The sequence below is a fragment of the Trichechus manatus genome, unplaced genomic scaffold, assembly GCF_000243295.1.
Source record: "Trichechus manatus latirostris isolate Lorelei unplaced genomic scaffold, TriManLat1.0 scaffold00024, whole genome shotgun sequence".
Lineage (NCBI taxonomy): Eukaryota > Metazoa > Chordata > Mammalia > Sirenia > Trichechidae > Trichechus > Trichechus manatus.
The window spans coordinates 19676684-19693538 of NW_004443960.1; the positions used below are offsets into that span (position 1 = coordinate 19676684).

A 16855-nucleotide genomic window follows, 5' to 3' on the forward strand; every position below is an offset into this window, starting at 1 on the left:
GATTTAGTGATTAGCATGAGTGAATAAAGCGTAAAAAATATATATATTTGTGCATGAGAGTTGAGGCAATTGTTAGAAAGTCTCTTAGACATTACTCAAACTTTCTCTGTCATCTTTGAGATTACCCCTTCAAGTCAGTTTTCCTTAAGCCACTAAGTCTAAACGAGATATCCAATATCTAAGGAGTATCCACTTCTATGACCCTTGTCTTAAAAATACAGGCTGTAGTGTCTGGCCGAGTAATCGAGGAATCTGAGGATGAAGATATAAGAAATGAAAGGAAGAAAGTTCTGGCACTATCTCAGCCTAAGTTGCAGAATACTGCACTGATTCTTAAAAAACTTACAAAGGTAAAGTTATTTAATGACGAACATTGCTCAGAGCTTTAGCCCACCTTCCCTGTTAAGAACTTATTAGTGAGATTACTAATTGCACTTTTATGGGATATATATGTACATATATATTCTCCCAATGAAATAGAGATCTGAAGGGGGAAGACCTCTTGTGAAACTGTCCCCAGGCAGTGGTCCATAAGGGTCTGAGGTTATGTTTGTGGTTGATCCATAACCAGTGCTTCAGTACATTGTGTGTTGTTTTTTTCTCAGATTTATTTTAAGTGTCCGGTCATAAAGGCTGTGAGAAATATTTCCCTTGTAGTCGAAAAGTTCGAGTGCTTTGGATTACTTGGATTAAATGGAGCTGGAAAAACTACTATCTTCAAAATGTTGATTGGAGAAGAGTCCATAACCTCTGGAGTTGCGTTAATTGATGGCATTAACATCACGGGAAATGCCAGACAGGTATTTCTGATCCTGTTCACTGACTTGGTACCCTGAGGGAGGCAGTTAACCAGGGAAATGGGTGAAGACATGGACGTGAAGTCTATAGCAACAATTGTGAGGATGGTGCAGGACCAAGCAGCATTTCATTCTGTAGTACATAGGGTCACTATGAGTCAGAACTGACTCAACAACATCTAACAAATATATATATATATATATATTCTTAAAAGTAACAGACTCAAGGGACAGTGATAGGCCTGATAAGATACTGAGTTTAGGGAAAGACAAATATTTTTTTCTGGCTGAAGCAAAGTATGAGTATCTGCAAAGGGGTCAAACTGGAAATAGGAGAGCAGTTACTGTATTTAACCTGGCATGGCATACCTGTTGCCATTGAGTGAATTCGGACTCATAGCAACCCTATAGGACAGAGTAGAATTGCTCCATAGGGTTTTCAGGGAGCAGCTGGTGGATTTGAACTGCCAACATTTTGGTTAGCAAGTGAGCTGTTAACCATTGTGCCACCAGGGGAATGACATAAGGGTTGAAATAAAGCAGCAATTAGAAGCAGTCATGAAAGATAATAAGATAGTAGAATTGACAGGAAGTAGTGCTCCATTTGGATGTGGCTTATAATGGATGAAAAGGAGCCTAAGATATCTCCTGTAAAGAAGTCACGTTTGGTCAGGTAGAGGGTCAACAAAAATGAGGGAAAACCTCAATGAGATGAATTGACACAATAGTCACAAGAGTGGACTCAAACATACCAGTGATCATGAAGATGGTACAGGACTGAACAACGTTTGGTTCTGTTAGACAAAGTTGCCATGAGTCAGAGCTGACTCAATGACAGCTAACAAGTTATCGCCCAGGTTTCTATCTTGAGCTAGTCAGTGGATGAAAGTTCCATTCACCAAGATAGTAAATACAGGGGGATGCATATTTGGAGGAGGATATATTGAGCTTATGGTGTCTGTGACATATCCAAATGGGAGAACACCTGATAGATAGATGTTATGTATGATAGAGAACTGATATAAATGAATTTGGAACTCATCAAAGCACAGGTGAAATTCAAACTGCGGAAGTAGATGAGGTAACCTATCAAGAGTGTGTATAATAAGAGAAGAAAGATATCGACTGAATCCTGAGGATTATCGACATTTCTAATACATGGAGAGGAAGAATAACTGGAGAAAAATGGGAAGGTTGAGTAGAAGAGTTAGGAGGAAAACCTGGGTACAGTTGTATCACACTATATGAGGAATGAGATGAAAATGTTTCAAGAAGGAAATTAAAAAGAGGTATCAGGCAATATCAGTTTGAGCAGTATTCACTGAACATCACTGAAGCCTGTATACCGAGGGATAACAAATAGACAAATGAGAATGGGAAACAATGAGTACGGATCAAACTTTAAAGAAATGTAGCCGTGAATCAAGCGGGGTGGGTTATACTCAGAGTCTGAGGAAATGACAATGCAAGAGTTGTAATTTTGATAAACTTGATCATATTTATATAAGTTGAAAGAGGCAGTAAAAGAAGTTTTAAATATATAGAACAGGAGCAGAGGAAAGAGGGAATACATTCACATGGATCGTAAGTCAAAACAATATAAAAAGGTACACAAGTAGCAAGTCTCATTCCCTCTTCTACCCACCTTTGCTTCATTCCTTCCCAAGCCCACACAAAAATGTAACCACTATGATCAATCTACATTTTTTATGTATATACAATCAAGTATAAATATATTTTCCCCATATTATGCAAAAGGAAGCATACTATACACAGTCTTCTGGACCTTGCAAAATTGTTTTCCATATGTGGTTGTATAAATTTGCACTACACTAGCAATGTACAAGATTTCCTGTTCCCCTATACTGATCACAACAAGAGTGTGTGATCAGTCTCTTGGATTATTGCCAGTCTGGTATGTTTTTTAAAAAATGGTCTGTCAGAATAGTTTTAATTAATTATTCTGTTATTATGAGTGATATTGCATAACTTTATATGTTCAAGAGCCACTCATACTTGCCTTCCTGTGAATAGTCTATTCCTATCTTTTACATGATTTTTAATTGTTGATGTTTTTCTTTATTAGGGAATTTTTCATATGTTATTAATTTCTGTGATGTGAGTTGCAAATATTTTTTATGTTTGTCTCTTGGCTTCGCTCATATTATTTTTACCCTGAAGAAACTTTTACATAAGTAAATATAACCATCTTCTCTCTTATGGCCACTTGATTCTAAGTTATTGTAAAGCCCACTAGCCAAATACTGTTAAAAACACACTTCTGGTCAAACAAATTTACGTTTTTTTAGGTTGCTGCAGCATAGGAGAATGCACACCAGAGGAACAACTTAGAATCTAGGTAAAAGAAAATTGCAAGGAGCTTATTACAGCATTTGGACTAGTGCTGGGTATTAGAAGTAGAGACCCATTCTGGATTGAAGGCTATTTTAGGAAGTAGGGGAAATTTGGTGATTATTGGCATTTTTACCTATGAGGCAGGAAGATTAAAGCAAAGCTAAAGATGTTATTGGAAAAGTGAAAGCAGTAGTCACTGACGTTAATCAAAGAGAAAGTAGTTTAGTTATTGTTGTAATTGCAGAATATCTTTGTCTCTGTCTTGTTTCAGACATAGTCATGGAGTGATTCCTTCTGTGTTGTCCCACTACAGTCAAGGAGTTGCCTTGTCTAATTATGGTTTAGAGCCTATGAGAATTGTTTACGTTCAATCTAGGACATTATATATGTCCAAGATATATTTCTTAGTAGATGAATCATGTCAAGAAATTAGCCATGTATTTTCATTTTTGAGTGTTTTTAAGAATAGATACTAAATTTTGTTGAATGCTTTTTCACCTTCTATAGAGAAGGTCATATAGTATTTTTTCCTTAGATCTATTAATAGGAAAAATTCATATAAATTTTCTAATGTTAATCCATCCTTGGATCCTGGAATGAATTCCAGTTGTTCATAAGATATTATTCTATTAGTAGGATGTTAGATTTCTAATCATTTTTTAAGAATTATACATCAATATGGAGAAGTAAGATTGGAATTTTTGTTTGTTATTCAGTTTTCTTAAATTTTCTGTGAAAAGTTTTCTTAATTTTTCTATAATCTGAACATTTAAACACCACTGTTGTATTCTGCTCTTTAAAAAGTCAATAGAATACCCCCTGTAAAACCATCTGGTATCAGGGCCTTATTTAATTTTATTATTTTATTTTATTTTGGATTAAATCTTTGTTTCTCTATTTCTTCTATGGAAATTGTGACTGCTGTAGTTTTCTATTTCTTCTGAGGTCATTTTTAGTAGTTGGTATATAGGTAGAAATAATCAGTTCTCAAATTATAGAGTTAGGCTATCGCTTTGGAATCTTCTTTTTAAATGTAGGTGTTTATTGTTAAAAATTTCCCTCTGATACTGCCTTTGCTGCATCCTATAGTTTTTGGTATGTTGTGTTTTCATTTTCGTTTTTTTCTTTTTTTGATTTCTCTCTTGATTCTTCGTTGACCCATTGGTTGTTTAATAGTGTATTATTTAATTTCCATGTATTTATGTGTGTTTCAGTTTTCCTTCTGTTATTAATTTTCTAGTATCATTCCCTTGTGGTCGGAGAAGATACTTGGTATAATTTCAATATTTTTAAATTTATTGAGAATTCTTTTGTGACTTAGCATATGGTCTATCCTGGAGAATGACCAGTGTGCACTGGAGAAGAATGTCTATTTTTCTGTTGTTGGATGGAGTATTCTTTATATACATATGTGTTACATCTAATTGGCTTATAGTGTTGTTCAAATCTTCTATTTCTTTACTACTCTTCTTTCTAGATAATCTGTCCAATGATAAAAGTGGCTATTGAAGTTCCCAACTATTATTGTAGAGCTGGATTTTACTCCCTTCAGTTCTGTCAGTGTTTGTTTCATATATTTTGAGAGTTGTGATGTTAAAACAAAAACCCACTGCCCTCAAGTCAATTCCAACTCATAGCAACCCTATAAGACAGAGTAAAACTTCCCCTTAGGGTTTCCAAGGCTGTAAATCTTTACAAAAGCAGACTGCCACATCTTTCTGCTGCAGAACTACTGGTAGATTCAAACTATCGATCTTTCAGTTAGCAGCCAAGCATTTTAATCACTGCGCCACCAGAGCTCCTTGATCTGATGTTAGGTGCATATATATGAATAATTTTTATATCTTCTTGATGAACTGACCCTTTTGTCATCATATAATATCCTTCTTCATCTCTTATAATAGATTTTGAGTTAAAATCTATTTTGTCTAATATCGATATGGTCATACCTGTTCTTTTCTGGTTATTATTTGCATGGATTATTCTTTTCTGTCCTTTCACTTTCAGTCTGCTTGTGTCCTTGGGCCTAAGATGCATCTCTTGTAGACAGCATATGGATAGATCATAGTTTTGTTTTTTTATCCATTATGTCACTCTCTGCCTTTTTCTTGGAGCATTTAATCCATTTACATTTAAGGTAATTATTGTTAACAAGGGGCTTACCACTGTCGTTTTGCTAATTTTTTTGTGTATCTATATTTTTTTGTCCCTCATTTCATGCAATTTTATCATTATTTGTGTTTTGTTGCCTTTTTATTGAAACTTTTGATTTCCTTCTTACCTTCTGTGTACATTTTTTAGACATTTTCTCTGTGGTTACCATAAAAGTTACGTTTAACACCTTACATTTACAAGAGCATAGTTGATACCAACAAGTAACATACAACAATAACATACAAAAATTTTATTCCTATTTTGCTCCTCCCTGTCTCTGTTGCTGTTGGCACCAATTACATCATATGCCCATTAAGATGAGTTGATACTTTTCTTATGCATTTGCTATTGTAAAGCTTGTAGAACATAACTATTAAATTTTCCAACCAAAATTATCATAAAACTGGCCATTTATTTGCCCATGCCATTACCTTTACTTGATGTGGGGATATATGCCATTTAAACATGGCGGCACTATTGACAGCTGCAGCTCCCACAGGCCTCTGTGCTGCACAGCATGTTGAGACTTGTTCCCAACATGTTGAGACTTGTCACGACTTGTTTTCCCAAACCTATTGTCCTGTTACTGATTGGCTTGTTTACCTGAATTCCTTCTCCCTTGCCCGAAACTTATTGTTACTCACCCAAAGCCCATTGTTCTGTTATTTGCTTCGCTGCTTGCTGTATTGACTATAAATAAACTCCTGGGACTGAAGCCGGGGTCGACTCCTCAGAGTGACCCTCCTGACCCCACTTCTCTGTAAGAGTTGTGTTTGGTTACTGTCTCCGCCGTCCCGACATTCGCCACCGCTGCGACAACTTGAGATTTCTTTTTTCCCCCACGTCCAGCTTTGAGTAACTGTCTAGTGTCTTTTTCTTTCCATCTGAAGAATTCTCTTTAGTATTTCTTTCAAGACAAGTCTGTTTTTGTTGTTAGGTGCTGTTGAGTTAGTTCCAACTCATGGCGACCCCATGTACATCAAAATGAAAGATAAGTCTAGTAATGAATTCCCTCAGCTTTTGTTTGTGAGGAAATATCTTGATTTTACTCTAGTTTTTAAAGGACAGTTTTGCCAGATAGAGAATTCTCGGTTGACAGTTCTTTTCTTTCAACACTTTATATGTAGCATTCCATTGCCTTCTGGACTCCAAAGTTTCTGATGAGAAATCAGCACTTAATATTTTTGAGGATCCCTTATATGTTATACTGAGTTTCTCTCTTGCTGGTTTCAGGATTCTCTCCTTATCCTTGTTTTCGTGAGTTTGATTACAGCTTGTCTTTGTGTGTATCTCTTTGAGTTTATTCTATTTGGAGTGTGTTGAGCATCCTGAATTTGCAGATTCAACTCCTTAACCAAGTCTTGAAAGTTTTCTGCCCTTATTTCTTCAAACATTCTTTTGGTCTTTTTCTTTTTCTCTTCTTCTTCCTGGAATCTCAGGATACATGTATTGGTTCACTTGAAGGTGTCTCGTATTTCCATTTGGCATTACTCATTTTTCTTTAATCTTTTCTCCCTATTTCTCTGGAGACTCAATAATTTCAACTATCTTGTCCCCTAGTTCATTTATTATTTCTTCTGCAAGCCCAAATCTGTTGTTGAATCACTCCATGGTATTTTTCGTTTCAGTTATTTTATTCTTCAGCTCCAATTTTTTAAAATTTGTTTTTGTTGTAATTAAATGAAGTTTACATTTCAAGTTAGTCTCCCATACAAAATTTTTTTTACATACATTGTTATGAGACCCTAATTGCCCACCCCATTCTGCAATAGCACACTCCTCCTTTCCGCCCCTGATTCCCCATGACCATCTAACTCTCTCTGCCTTCCCATCTCACCTCTGGACAGAAGCTGCCCCTTTGGTCTCTTGTATCTACTTGACTAAGAGGCACACTCTTCACGAGTATCACTTTATGTCCCACAGTCCAGTCCAATCCCTGTCTGAAGAGTTGACCTCGGAAGTTGTTTTAGTTCTGGGCTGATAGAGAGTCCAGGGGCCATGCGCTCCAGGGCGCCTCCAGTCTCAGTCAGACCATTAAGTCTGGTCTTCTTACTAGAAGTTGAGTTCTTCACCCTATCCTTCTACTGCTCCATCAGGGACCCTCTGTTGTCTTCCCTGTCAGGAAGTTCATTGGTGGTAGCCGGGCACCATCTAGTTCTTCTGGTCTCAGGTTCAGCTCCAGTATTTTTTTTTTTTTTTTGGTTCTTTTTTATATTTTCTGTCTTCTTATTGAGATTCTCATTTTGTTTCCTGATTTCCTTTAGTTTGTTGTCTGTGTGTTCTCTAAATTCTTTGTGTTGTTTGAAAAACTTGTATTTTACCCATCATTCAGGCTTTAATAGGGCTGATATCTGTCTCTTGTTATTGTTCTTTCACTTGGGCAATCCTTTCCTGCTTCTTTGTAAGCCATGCAATTTTTTTGTTGAACCTGGGACATTTGAATACTATACTGTGATAACCTTGGAGTTCAATATCTTCTCCTTCCCTGTGGATTATAAATTTTTGTATGTATTTTTCCTCCCTAATTGTTAAAGACTGTAGTAGCCATCTGCTCAGTAACCTCCTCTAACTATTGTAGAAAGGACTGCTTTACAGGATGTGTGTCAATATCAAGGACTCTGAGCCAAAGTTCTTGTCCCCCTAATGTTTCACAGGAGATCGTCTTGTCTTGTACTTCAGGGAGGAGTTAAAAAAAAAAAAAAAAAAAAAACACACAGCAGGCTACAGAAATTATCTGATTTTTCCACTCCTCGGGAATTACTATTATTACTTGATTTAGACTGTAGTCTACTGTATGTTTAGTACCCTTTCCAGGCTACTTTTTATATAGTGTGAGTTTCAGTTCTGTTATCTTTGACCAGTAAGTGGTCTGGCTTATTCTACTAGAGGTTCTCAGGCCGTTTGAGTCTACCAGCAATGACACAGCACTTAGAAAAGCCCAAAACCTCCACTCTTGTTTGAACCTTTCAGAGCGCCCCTGAGCCAAGTCTTATCTGCACACTGTGAAACCCCCAAACATTTGAGGAGAAGGTCCCCATTTCCCATCCTGGCACCAGCCAGCTAGCTGTTCTGGGAACACAGGCCACTGTCCCCACTTCCATGGCAGGGATGAGGAATGGGAGATGTTAACAGGTTGATACATGTGGTACACCTAGGAAAGGTCAGCAGCTAATCTCTTTCTTAAGCACTTCCCTGGTTGATTTAAATGTCCAGTCTGCTTCTAGACCTTCAAAATAGTTCTAGGAGCTCTTTTGCAGGAAGTACATGGTTTGGTGGAGAGGCAGTTCTTTACAACTTTTTAGTACACCTTTTTGTTTTTTAAGTTGTAGCTTCTGCATTAAACTCTCTCCTCCCAATACAAGCATTTTTCAGATTTCAGCGCTTGGAAGCCTATTGTTTGCATCTGTTGAGATAAATTGTTTCCAATTGATTCATGGTGCCTAGGGGAATTGTATGCTTGTTTGTTTGTTTCCATTCCTGCCAGAAGCACGGGTCTGGCCTTCCCATGAGTATCCTGGTGTCTTCAGTTTTTCTGGTTGTCCCCAGACAGATTTGAAGACTCCGTTACAGCAGCTCATCAGCAAAAGCTAAGTCTATTCCCTACACTTCAGACCAAAGGGGAGTACAATTCTCATGTCGCAGGTCACAGCTCACAGCCAAGTGCATCTGGGGCCTCCACTGCTGCAGTATCTGTGAGAAGGAGGGGCTTAAACTATAGAGAGAAAAATTTTCTACCTTGTCAGCTTTTTCTTTGTTCAGCTTTTGGTTGAATTCTGTACCTCTTTGACTGGTTTCCAGAGTTCTGAGTCTGTAAGTTCCACCAAATTGCTTATTTTACTTTCTGTAATTGTTGTGGGAGTGTGGGAGCATTCACCTGTTTATGCTACTGTCTTGCCTAGATCTGGTTCTTGATCCCATAGGCTCTTACATGGTTTTTTCAGTATTATTTTATAGAAATTTGTGTAATTCTCTATTGAAAACAAGAGTTAGTTAAAGATGAATTTTTATTTAAAAATGAAGGTGTCTTTTTATATTCTGATTTTGTTATCAACTTTTTGTTTTGTTTGATTACACTTAGAAAATTGATATGTATTATTTCTTGTTGTTGTTGTTGTTAGGTGCCATCAAGTCAGTTCTGACTCATAGCAACCGTATGTACAACAGAACGAAACACTGTTCAGGCTTGTGTTGTCCTCACAATCATTGCAGCCACTGTGTCCCTCCTGATAACTTGTCCAAAGTATGTGAGATGTAGTCTCACCATTCTTGCTTCTAAGGAGCATTCTGGTTATACTTCTTCCAAGAGAGATTTGTTCATTCTTTTGGCAGTCCACGGTATATTCAATATTCTTCGCCAACACCGCAATTCAAAAGCATCAGTTCTTTGATCTTCCTTATTCATTGTCCAGCTTTCACGTGCATAGGAGGCAACTGAAAACACCATGGCTTGGGTCAGGTGCACCTTAGTCTTCAAGGTGACATCTTTGCTTTTCAACACTTTCAAGAGGTCTTTTGCAGCAGATTTGCCCAATGCAATGCATCTTTTTATTTCTTCACTGTTGCTTCCATGAGTGTTGATTGTGTATCCAAGTAAAATGAAATCCTTGACAACTTCAGTCTTTTCTCCATTTATCAAGATGTTGCTTATTAATCCAGTTGTGAGGATTTGTGTTTTCTTTATGTTGAGGTGTAATCCTTACTGGAGGTTGTAGTCTTTAATCTTCATTAATAAGTGCTTCAAGTTCTCTTCACTTTCAGCAAGCAAGATTGTGTCATCTGCATATTGCAGGTTGTTAACAAGTCTTCCTTCAATCCTGATGCCATGTTTTTCTTCATATAGTTCAGCTTCTGGGATTATTTGCTCAGCATACCGATTGAATAAGTATGGTGAAAGGATACAATCCTGACATATACCTTTCCTGACTTTAAACCACAGAGTATCCCCTTGTTCTGTTCGAACAACTCCCTCTTGATATGTGTACAGGTTCCTCATGCACACAATTAAGAGAGTATTATTCCTGTATTTTGAAAATGTTGCTTTTTTTAATGTATAGCATTTTAAAATAAATGGTTATTTTCATGAATGCATTCTTTTGGAGGGCTGCACAATTTGATAGATATAAATCATGTTTACCATATTAACTATATTGTTTGTTTTCAGTGTCCATATTTATTTTCTATTGACTTGATCTATCTTGGACTAAAAGAAGATAATTAAACTTTTCATCTATTATATGTTTTTATCCTATCTCTCCTGTAATTTCTGCCTTAGGGAAGTTGCTTCTGTTTCACTTGGTGAAAAATATTCATAACTTTTCTATCTTCATTATAAATGTTAGCTTTTAGTATCACTACCCTTTTTGTCGCTTTCAGTTCTTTGAAACTCGAATTCCACCTTGTCTTATATTTAGACTGAAGCACCTGCTTTCTTTTCCTTTGCACTTTGTTTTCAATATTTCTGAATCATTGTTTTTAATGGTTGTCCGGAGTTTAGCATGGATTTGAGTTTTATTTGAGATTGCAGCGTGAAAATCTTTTTGTAATACTTGATTTAAGCCTGTTCATATTTATTGATGTAAAACTAAAAACACCAAACCTGTTGCGTCGAGTCGATTCTGACTCGTAGCAATGCTATAGCGACCCCATAGGGCAGAGTAGAACTGCCCCCAAGGTTTTCAAGGCTGTAATATTTATGTAAGTAGACTGACACATCCTTCTCCCAAGGAGCAGCTGGTGGGTTCCAACTGCCAACCTTTCAGTTAGCAGCTGAGTGCTTTAACCACTGTGCCACCAAAGCTCCATTATTTATTGATATGACAGATGTTTATTCCCTTTTTACTTTCTTTTCACATTTAGGAAGGTTTGTATTATCATTCCAATGATATCTTTTATAATTGTTTATTTATATACTTTTTTATATCTTTGAAATCTGTTGAGCTTTACTTTAAGTCCAATGTATGTGAATTCTAAGTAAATATTTCTCATGTGTATGAAATTAGTATTGTTTCTCACTTGTTAGGTACAGTGTTTTGTTCATTCTTTAGATGAAGCCTGTTAATTGTTTTTGTTTAAAAAAATATTCTCACAAGGTTAATCCTATAAAGTTTATTTGGTTTTGAAAAGATCCAAGGATGAAAACATGTCTCCCAGCAAAACTAGGAGGTACTTTCCTGAACAAAAGCAAGCCTAGAAGTTTTATAAGAGATAAAAGGCAGAGAGAAACAAAGCAAAACATTTTTCATATATTTTTGAGATTATATACAAACAGGTTTTACAAAACACCTAAACATTCCAACGTATTCATTCAAAAGGGTCTGTTTAATATGTGAACTAAAACTTTCAAGCAAGCAAGCAAGCAAATGTAAAAGCAGAGATGCTGTGGATACCTAGGAGGTCAAAAGAGGATACAAATTTCAAACAAAGGAAGCCCCAAAGTAAAAACATCCAAACCTACTTAACTCTTTTAAAGAGGCTTTTCGACTCCAGCAGTCTGGAAAATAAAATACAAATTTAACATTTTATTCAAATATTCTAGTGTTACTGATTTTTAGTCTCCTTGTTCTGTAACACTGAGAGAGAAGTACGTTAAAATTAGTTGCTCTGGTTCTGGATTTATCTGTTTCTCCTTGAATCTCCACTTGCTTTTTTTTTATTTTTTCTTCTTCTTTTTTTTTACTTTATATATTTTAAGACTATATTCTTTTAAGACTGTATTTTAAGACTATACCTGTGACATATATGGGCAACTCCTGTCCAAAAGCAAGATGAGAAGGCAGGAAGGGAAGGTAACTTGGACAAATGGACTCAAGGAACCCGGGGTGGAAAGTGGGAGCGTGCTATCACATTGTGGGGATTGCAACCAATGTCACAGAGCAGTATCTATATAAATTTTTGAATGAGAAATTAACTTGAGCTGTAAACTTTCACCTAAAGCACAATAAAAATAATAAGTTAAAAAAAAAAAAAAAGAATATCTCAAGTTGATAGTCTCAGGGAGTCCTCCAGTCTCATCTGGTCCAGTAAGTCTGGATTTTTTTAAGAACTTGAGTTCTGTTCTGCGTTTTTCCCCCATTCTATCCAGGTCCGTCTATTTTGGCTTTGATCAGAGCAGTCGGTAGTGGTAGTGAGCACCGTCTAGTTCTTTTGGTCTCAGGATAGATGAGGCTGTGGCTTATGTGGGCTATAAGCCCTGTAGACTAGTTTCTTCTCTGAAACTTTGGTTTCCTTCTTTCTCTTTTGCTCCTAATGAATAGAGACCAAGAGTTGTATCTTAGATGGCTGTTTACAAGCTTTTAAAACCCTAGATGCTACGTACCTCACGAAGATGCAGAGCATGAACTTCATGGTGCCAGGTAACTGAGTTGTTCCATGAGACTAAGGACCGACAACTTTAAACCCAGAAAAACCATTCTCACAGAGTGTGTGATTATGGCTGAGAAGTATCTGTAAATGTGTCCTCTATGAATATATATCGCACACACATATCTGTACCTACATGTACATATAAATACACTCACGACTCACTTATTGACATAGTTAGCTTCGAAAGACCAGATCCTAATGTGAAAATCAACATTATGTGAAAATGGAGGATGACCACATCATTACATAACTGCCAAATTACATCATTACATAACTGTCAAACCACTGAGAATCATGGCCCAGCCAAGGTAACACATAACCTTAACCATCATGGCCAGTGTTAGTCTCACCTTGCACCTCAGCATTCGTTACTGCCACACATACGTCATTAATGCGCAAAATAGTCGGATAGTAGATGTTTTTACTCTTGTTGTAAATTCGAAATGTTGGATAACAAGATAGTCAATAAGTAAGGAGTAGGTGTACTTCTGTCTGTGCACTCATATGTACTCCCCTGTACCTACCCATACACATGTATGCCTATATACCTACATGTGTCTACATACCAATGAACAGTCCTAGCCACATAACATGTTCTCCTTTTTTCTCCTTCTAAAATAACTTTCTTCATGATTATGAAATAACACAAGAGGTATAAAGAAGAAAATAAAGGTCATCATTGGTTATTGTTGGTGGTGTTGCCAAATTATACATGTGATACTCATTACACAAACATCCTTCTCTCTTGTGCACTTCTTGGTGGGATCATTTACTTTGGTCAGGTTGTGCTTATTAACCCACATTCTGTGCTACTTTTTCTATCACCAAAAATAACAAGTATCTACAGTCTAGAGAGTGAATTCCCCTTCCCCAACCCCACCCACCCCTTGTAACCACCAGTGAATGTTGCTGTCTGTATATATGCATCCATTCTTGTCTTCTTATAAAAGTGGAATCATACAATATTTGTCGCTATGTGGTTGACTTATTTCACTTAGCATTATGTCCTCCAGATCCATCCATGTTACATAAGAGGCTTTTTTCCCCACTGAATGGATTTTGACCCCTTGTGAAAATCAGTTGTCCATAAGTGGATGGATTTATTTCTGGTTCTCCATTTTGTTCCGATGGTCTATGTGCCTATCATTGAACTAATACAAGGCTGTTTTTATTACAGTGCCTGTATAGTGTGTTTTGGTATCAGGGAGGGTGAGGCCTCCTACTTTGTTCTTCTTGTTCAGTAGTGCTATTCAGGGCCCCTTGCCTTTCCATATAAAATTGTTCATTAGTTTTATCATTTCTGTACAGAATTTCGTTGGAATTTGTACCAGGATTGCATTGTATCTGTAGATCACTTTAGGTAGAATTGATATTTTCACTATATTAAGTTTTCCAATCCATGAGCATCGAATGTCCTTCCGTTTATGTATATCTCTTGTAGTAGTGTTTTGTAATTTTCTTCGTGTAAGTCTCTTATGCCCCTGGTTAGGTTATCCTGGGTATTCTAGGTATTTTATCGTTTTTGTAGCTATTGTAAATTGTATTGTTTTCTTCATTTCCTTTTGAGAATACTCCCTGTTAGTGTAAAGGAACCCAACTGATATTTGTGTGTTAAGCTTGTACCCTGCAGTGTAACTGAATTCTTCTATTAGATCCAGCAGTTTTCTTGTAGAATCTTTAGGGTTTTCTATGTATAGGATCATGTCATCTGCAAATAGAGATAGTTTTACTTCTTACTTTCTGATTTGGTTACCTTTTATTTCTCTTTCTTGTCTTACTGCTCTGAATAGCAATTCCAGTAAAATACTGAATAAGAGTGGTGATAGTGGGCATCCTTTTCTCGATCCTGTTCTTAAGGGGAAGGCTGTCAGCCTTTCTCCATTGAGAATAATGTTGACTGTTGGTTTTGCATATATGCCATTAATTATGTTGAGAAATTTCTCTTCTATTCCTATTTTGCTGGGTGTTTTATCAGGAAAGGGTGTTAGATTTTATCAAATGCCTTTTCTGCATCAATCGATATTATCATGTGGTTCTTTTCCTTTGTTTTTTTTTATGCAGTGAATTACATTGATTGACTTTCTAACGTTGAATCACCCTTGCATTCCTAGTGTGAATCCCACTTGATTGTGTGTATGACTTTTTTGATGTGTTGTTGAATTCTGTTGACTATAATTTTGTCGAAAATTTTTGCATCTATATTCATAAGGGATATTGGTCTATAATTTTCTTTTTTGTGGTGTCTTACGCTGGCTTCGTAGAATGAGTTAAGTAGTATTTCTTCCTCTTCTGTGTTTTTGAAGAGATTGAGTAGAATTGGTGTGAGCTCTTCTCTGAATGTTCAGTAAAATTCCCCAGCGAGGTCATCTGGTCCTGGACGTTTTTTTGTTGGCATTTTTTTGATGACATCTTCAATCTCTTCTTTTGTGATGGATCTGTTTAGATTTTCTACCACTTTTTGAGTTGGTTTAGGTAGGTATTGTGTTTCTTGGACTCTGTCCATTTCATCTAGGTTTTCAAACTTGTACAGTTTTTCATGGTATTCTGTTATGATCCTCTTTATCTTAGTTGGGTCTGTTGTAATGTCTCCAGTTTCATTTCTTAATTTGGCTATTGCCTCTGCTGATTTTTTTCTTTTGTCAGTCTAGCCTTGGAAACCCTATGGGACAGTTCTACTCTGTCCTAAAAGCTCACTGTGAGTTGGAATTGACTCAACAGGAACGGCTTTTAGTCTGTCTCCACAGGTTTTAGGTGTTTCGGAAAGTTTTAAGTCTCTGAATGCTTACTCTGGCTCGTTTTCTCTAAAGTGGCTGACTTTACAGGTGTGAGGGTCCTTCTGTCTTCTGTGCATTTGGCTGAAGTCCTTCCCAGATAGCTGCACTCCTGGGGTTGGATTTCTTCACTTCCTTTTGTAGGATTAGGGTATGGCTTTCCCTCTGTGATTAATTGTGCATGTGCAGGACTTTTCCGCTAGACACGGGTAGAAGTGGTGGTACTTGTCTTTTCCAAGGCAAGGTTGGGAAAAACTTTATGTCCTTCCCTCACTGGCCACCCTAAGAAGGCTCTCCTGCTGTGCCTAGTTGTGGGTAGGGGGCCAGTTGTTTCCTGCCATGTTGCCTGTTTGATGTATTTTTCTCGCCCTGAATGATGGATGGATCCCATGGCTCTTCTGCTGCCCTAGGTCCTGGTGCCTGTCAGCCTCTGGTCTCAGTGAGATTCAATAGCACTTACTCGCAGTGTTTTGGCTTCCCTGTGTTCCTTCTCAGGTGTGTGACTTGTCACTTCCCCTAGCCAATCTGTGCCACCTTAATCACACTATATTTTCCTCAGTTTAGCTCCTGTCTTGTGTTCTTTGTTCAGGGTGTTGCTGTCCCCTTCCCAAAATGGTCACAGTGAGCCATGTCCTCTGGCTGCCAGCATCCAGAAACACACAGCTTCCCTGCCAACCCTGATTTTCCTCTTCCCAGTTTCCTGCCTTACCTCAGTTCTCAAACACTTCAACTGCCATCCAGATCTCTGAGGTTTCAATCTACGCCTGTTTTTATTCGTTGTTCAGTGGGTTAGTTGCAGGAGGATAAACGTATGCAACTGTTTCCTCACCATCTTGCGCAGCCTGTCTCTCACCATTTACTTTCAAACTTCTTTATGTTTTTTACACGTCTATTGTAAAGAGAATACAGTTTATTCTTTCTTTTGTTAATGTCTTTTTTTTCCAAGACTGTCAATCTTTGTCCTTTAACTACAACATAGAGTTTGTTTACACTTGAAATAATTACTCATGTAATTGGATTTAAATCTGTCAATTTTACTTACTATTTATTTTTCCCACATTTTTGTTTCTCTCCGTTTTCCTTGCCTTATTTTGGGCTCATTGAGCATTTTTAATTATTAAATTATTTTTGCTTTACTTTTGAAATTTTGACATACTATTTCTGTCTTCTAGTGTTTACCCTGGAAATTATGGTGACCTTATTTATCAAAGTCAAAAATTAATCATTATCTTTCTTTCTTGTTGTTGTTGTTGGGTGCTATTGAGTTGGTTCCAACTCATAGTGACCCTATGTACAACAAAACAAGATACTGCCTGGTCGTGCGCATCCTCATAATCATTGTTATGCTTGAGCCCATTGTTGCAGCCACTGTGTCAGTCCATCTCATTGAGGGTCTTCCTCTTTTTCACTGACCCT

The 16855-nt window shown here is 37.1% G+C and overlaps 1 protein-coding gene across 1 annotated transcript in view; it reads left to right on the forward strand.

Annotated features, from left to right (window-relative positions):
• LOC101344529 (ATP-binding cassette sub-family A member 3-like) overlaps positions 1–16855 on the forward strand; it is a 233463-nt gene that overhangs the window by 202319 nt on the left and 14289 nt on the right. Inside the window, exons 24-25 of the mRNA XM_004373452.2 lie at positions 222–350; positions 606–800. Coding sequence (XP_004373509.1) covers positions 222–350; positions 606–800 — 324 coding nt within the window. The remainder of the gene's footprint in view (positions 1–221; positions 351–605; positions 801–16855) is intronic.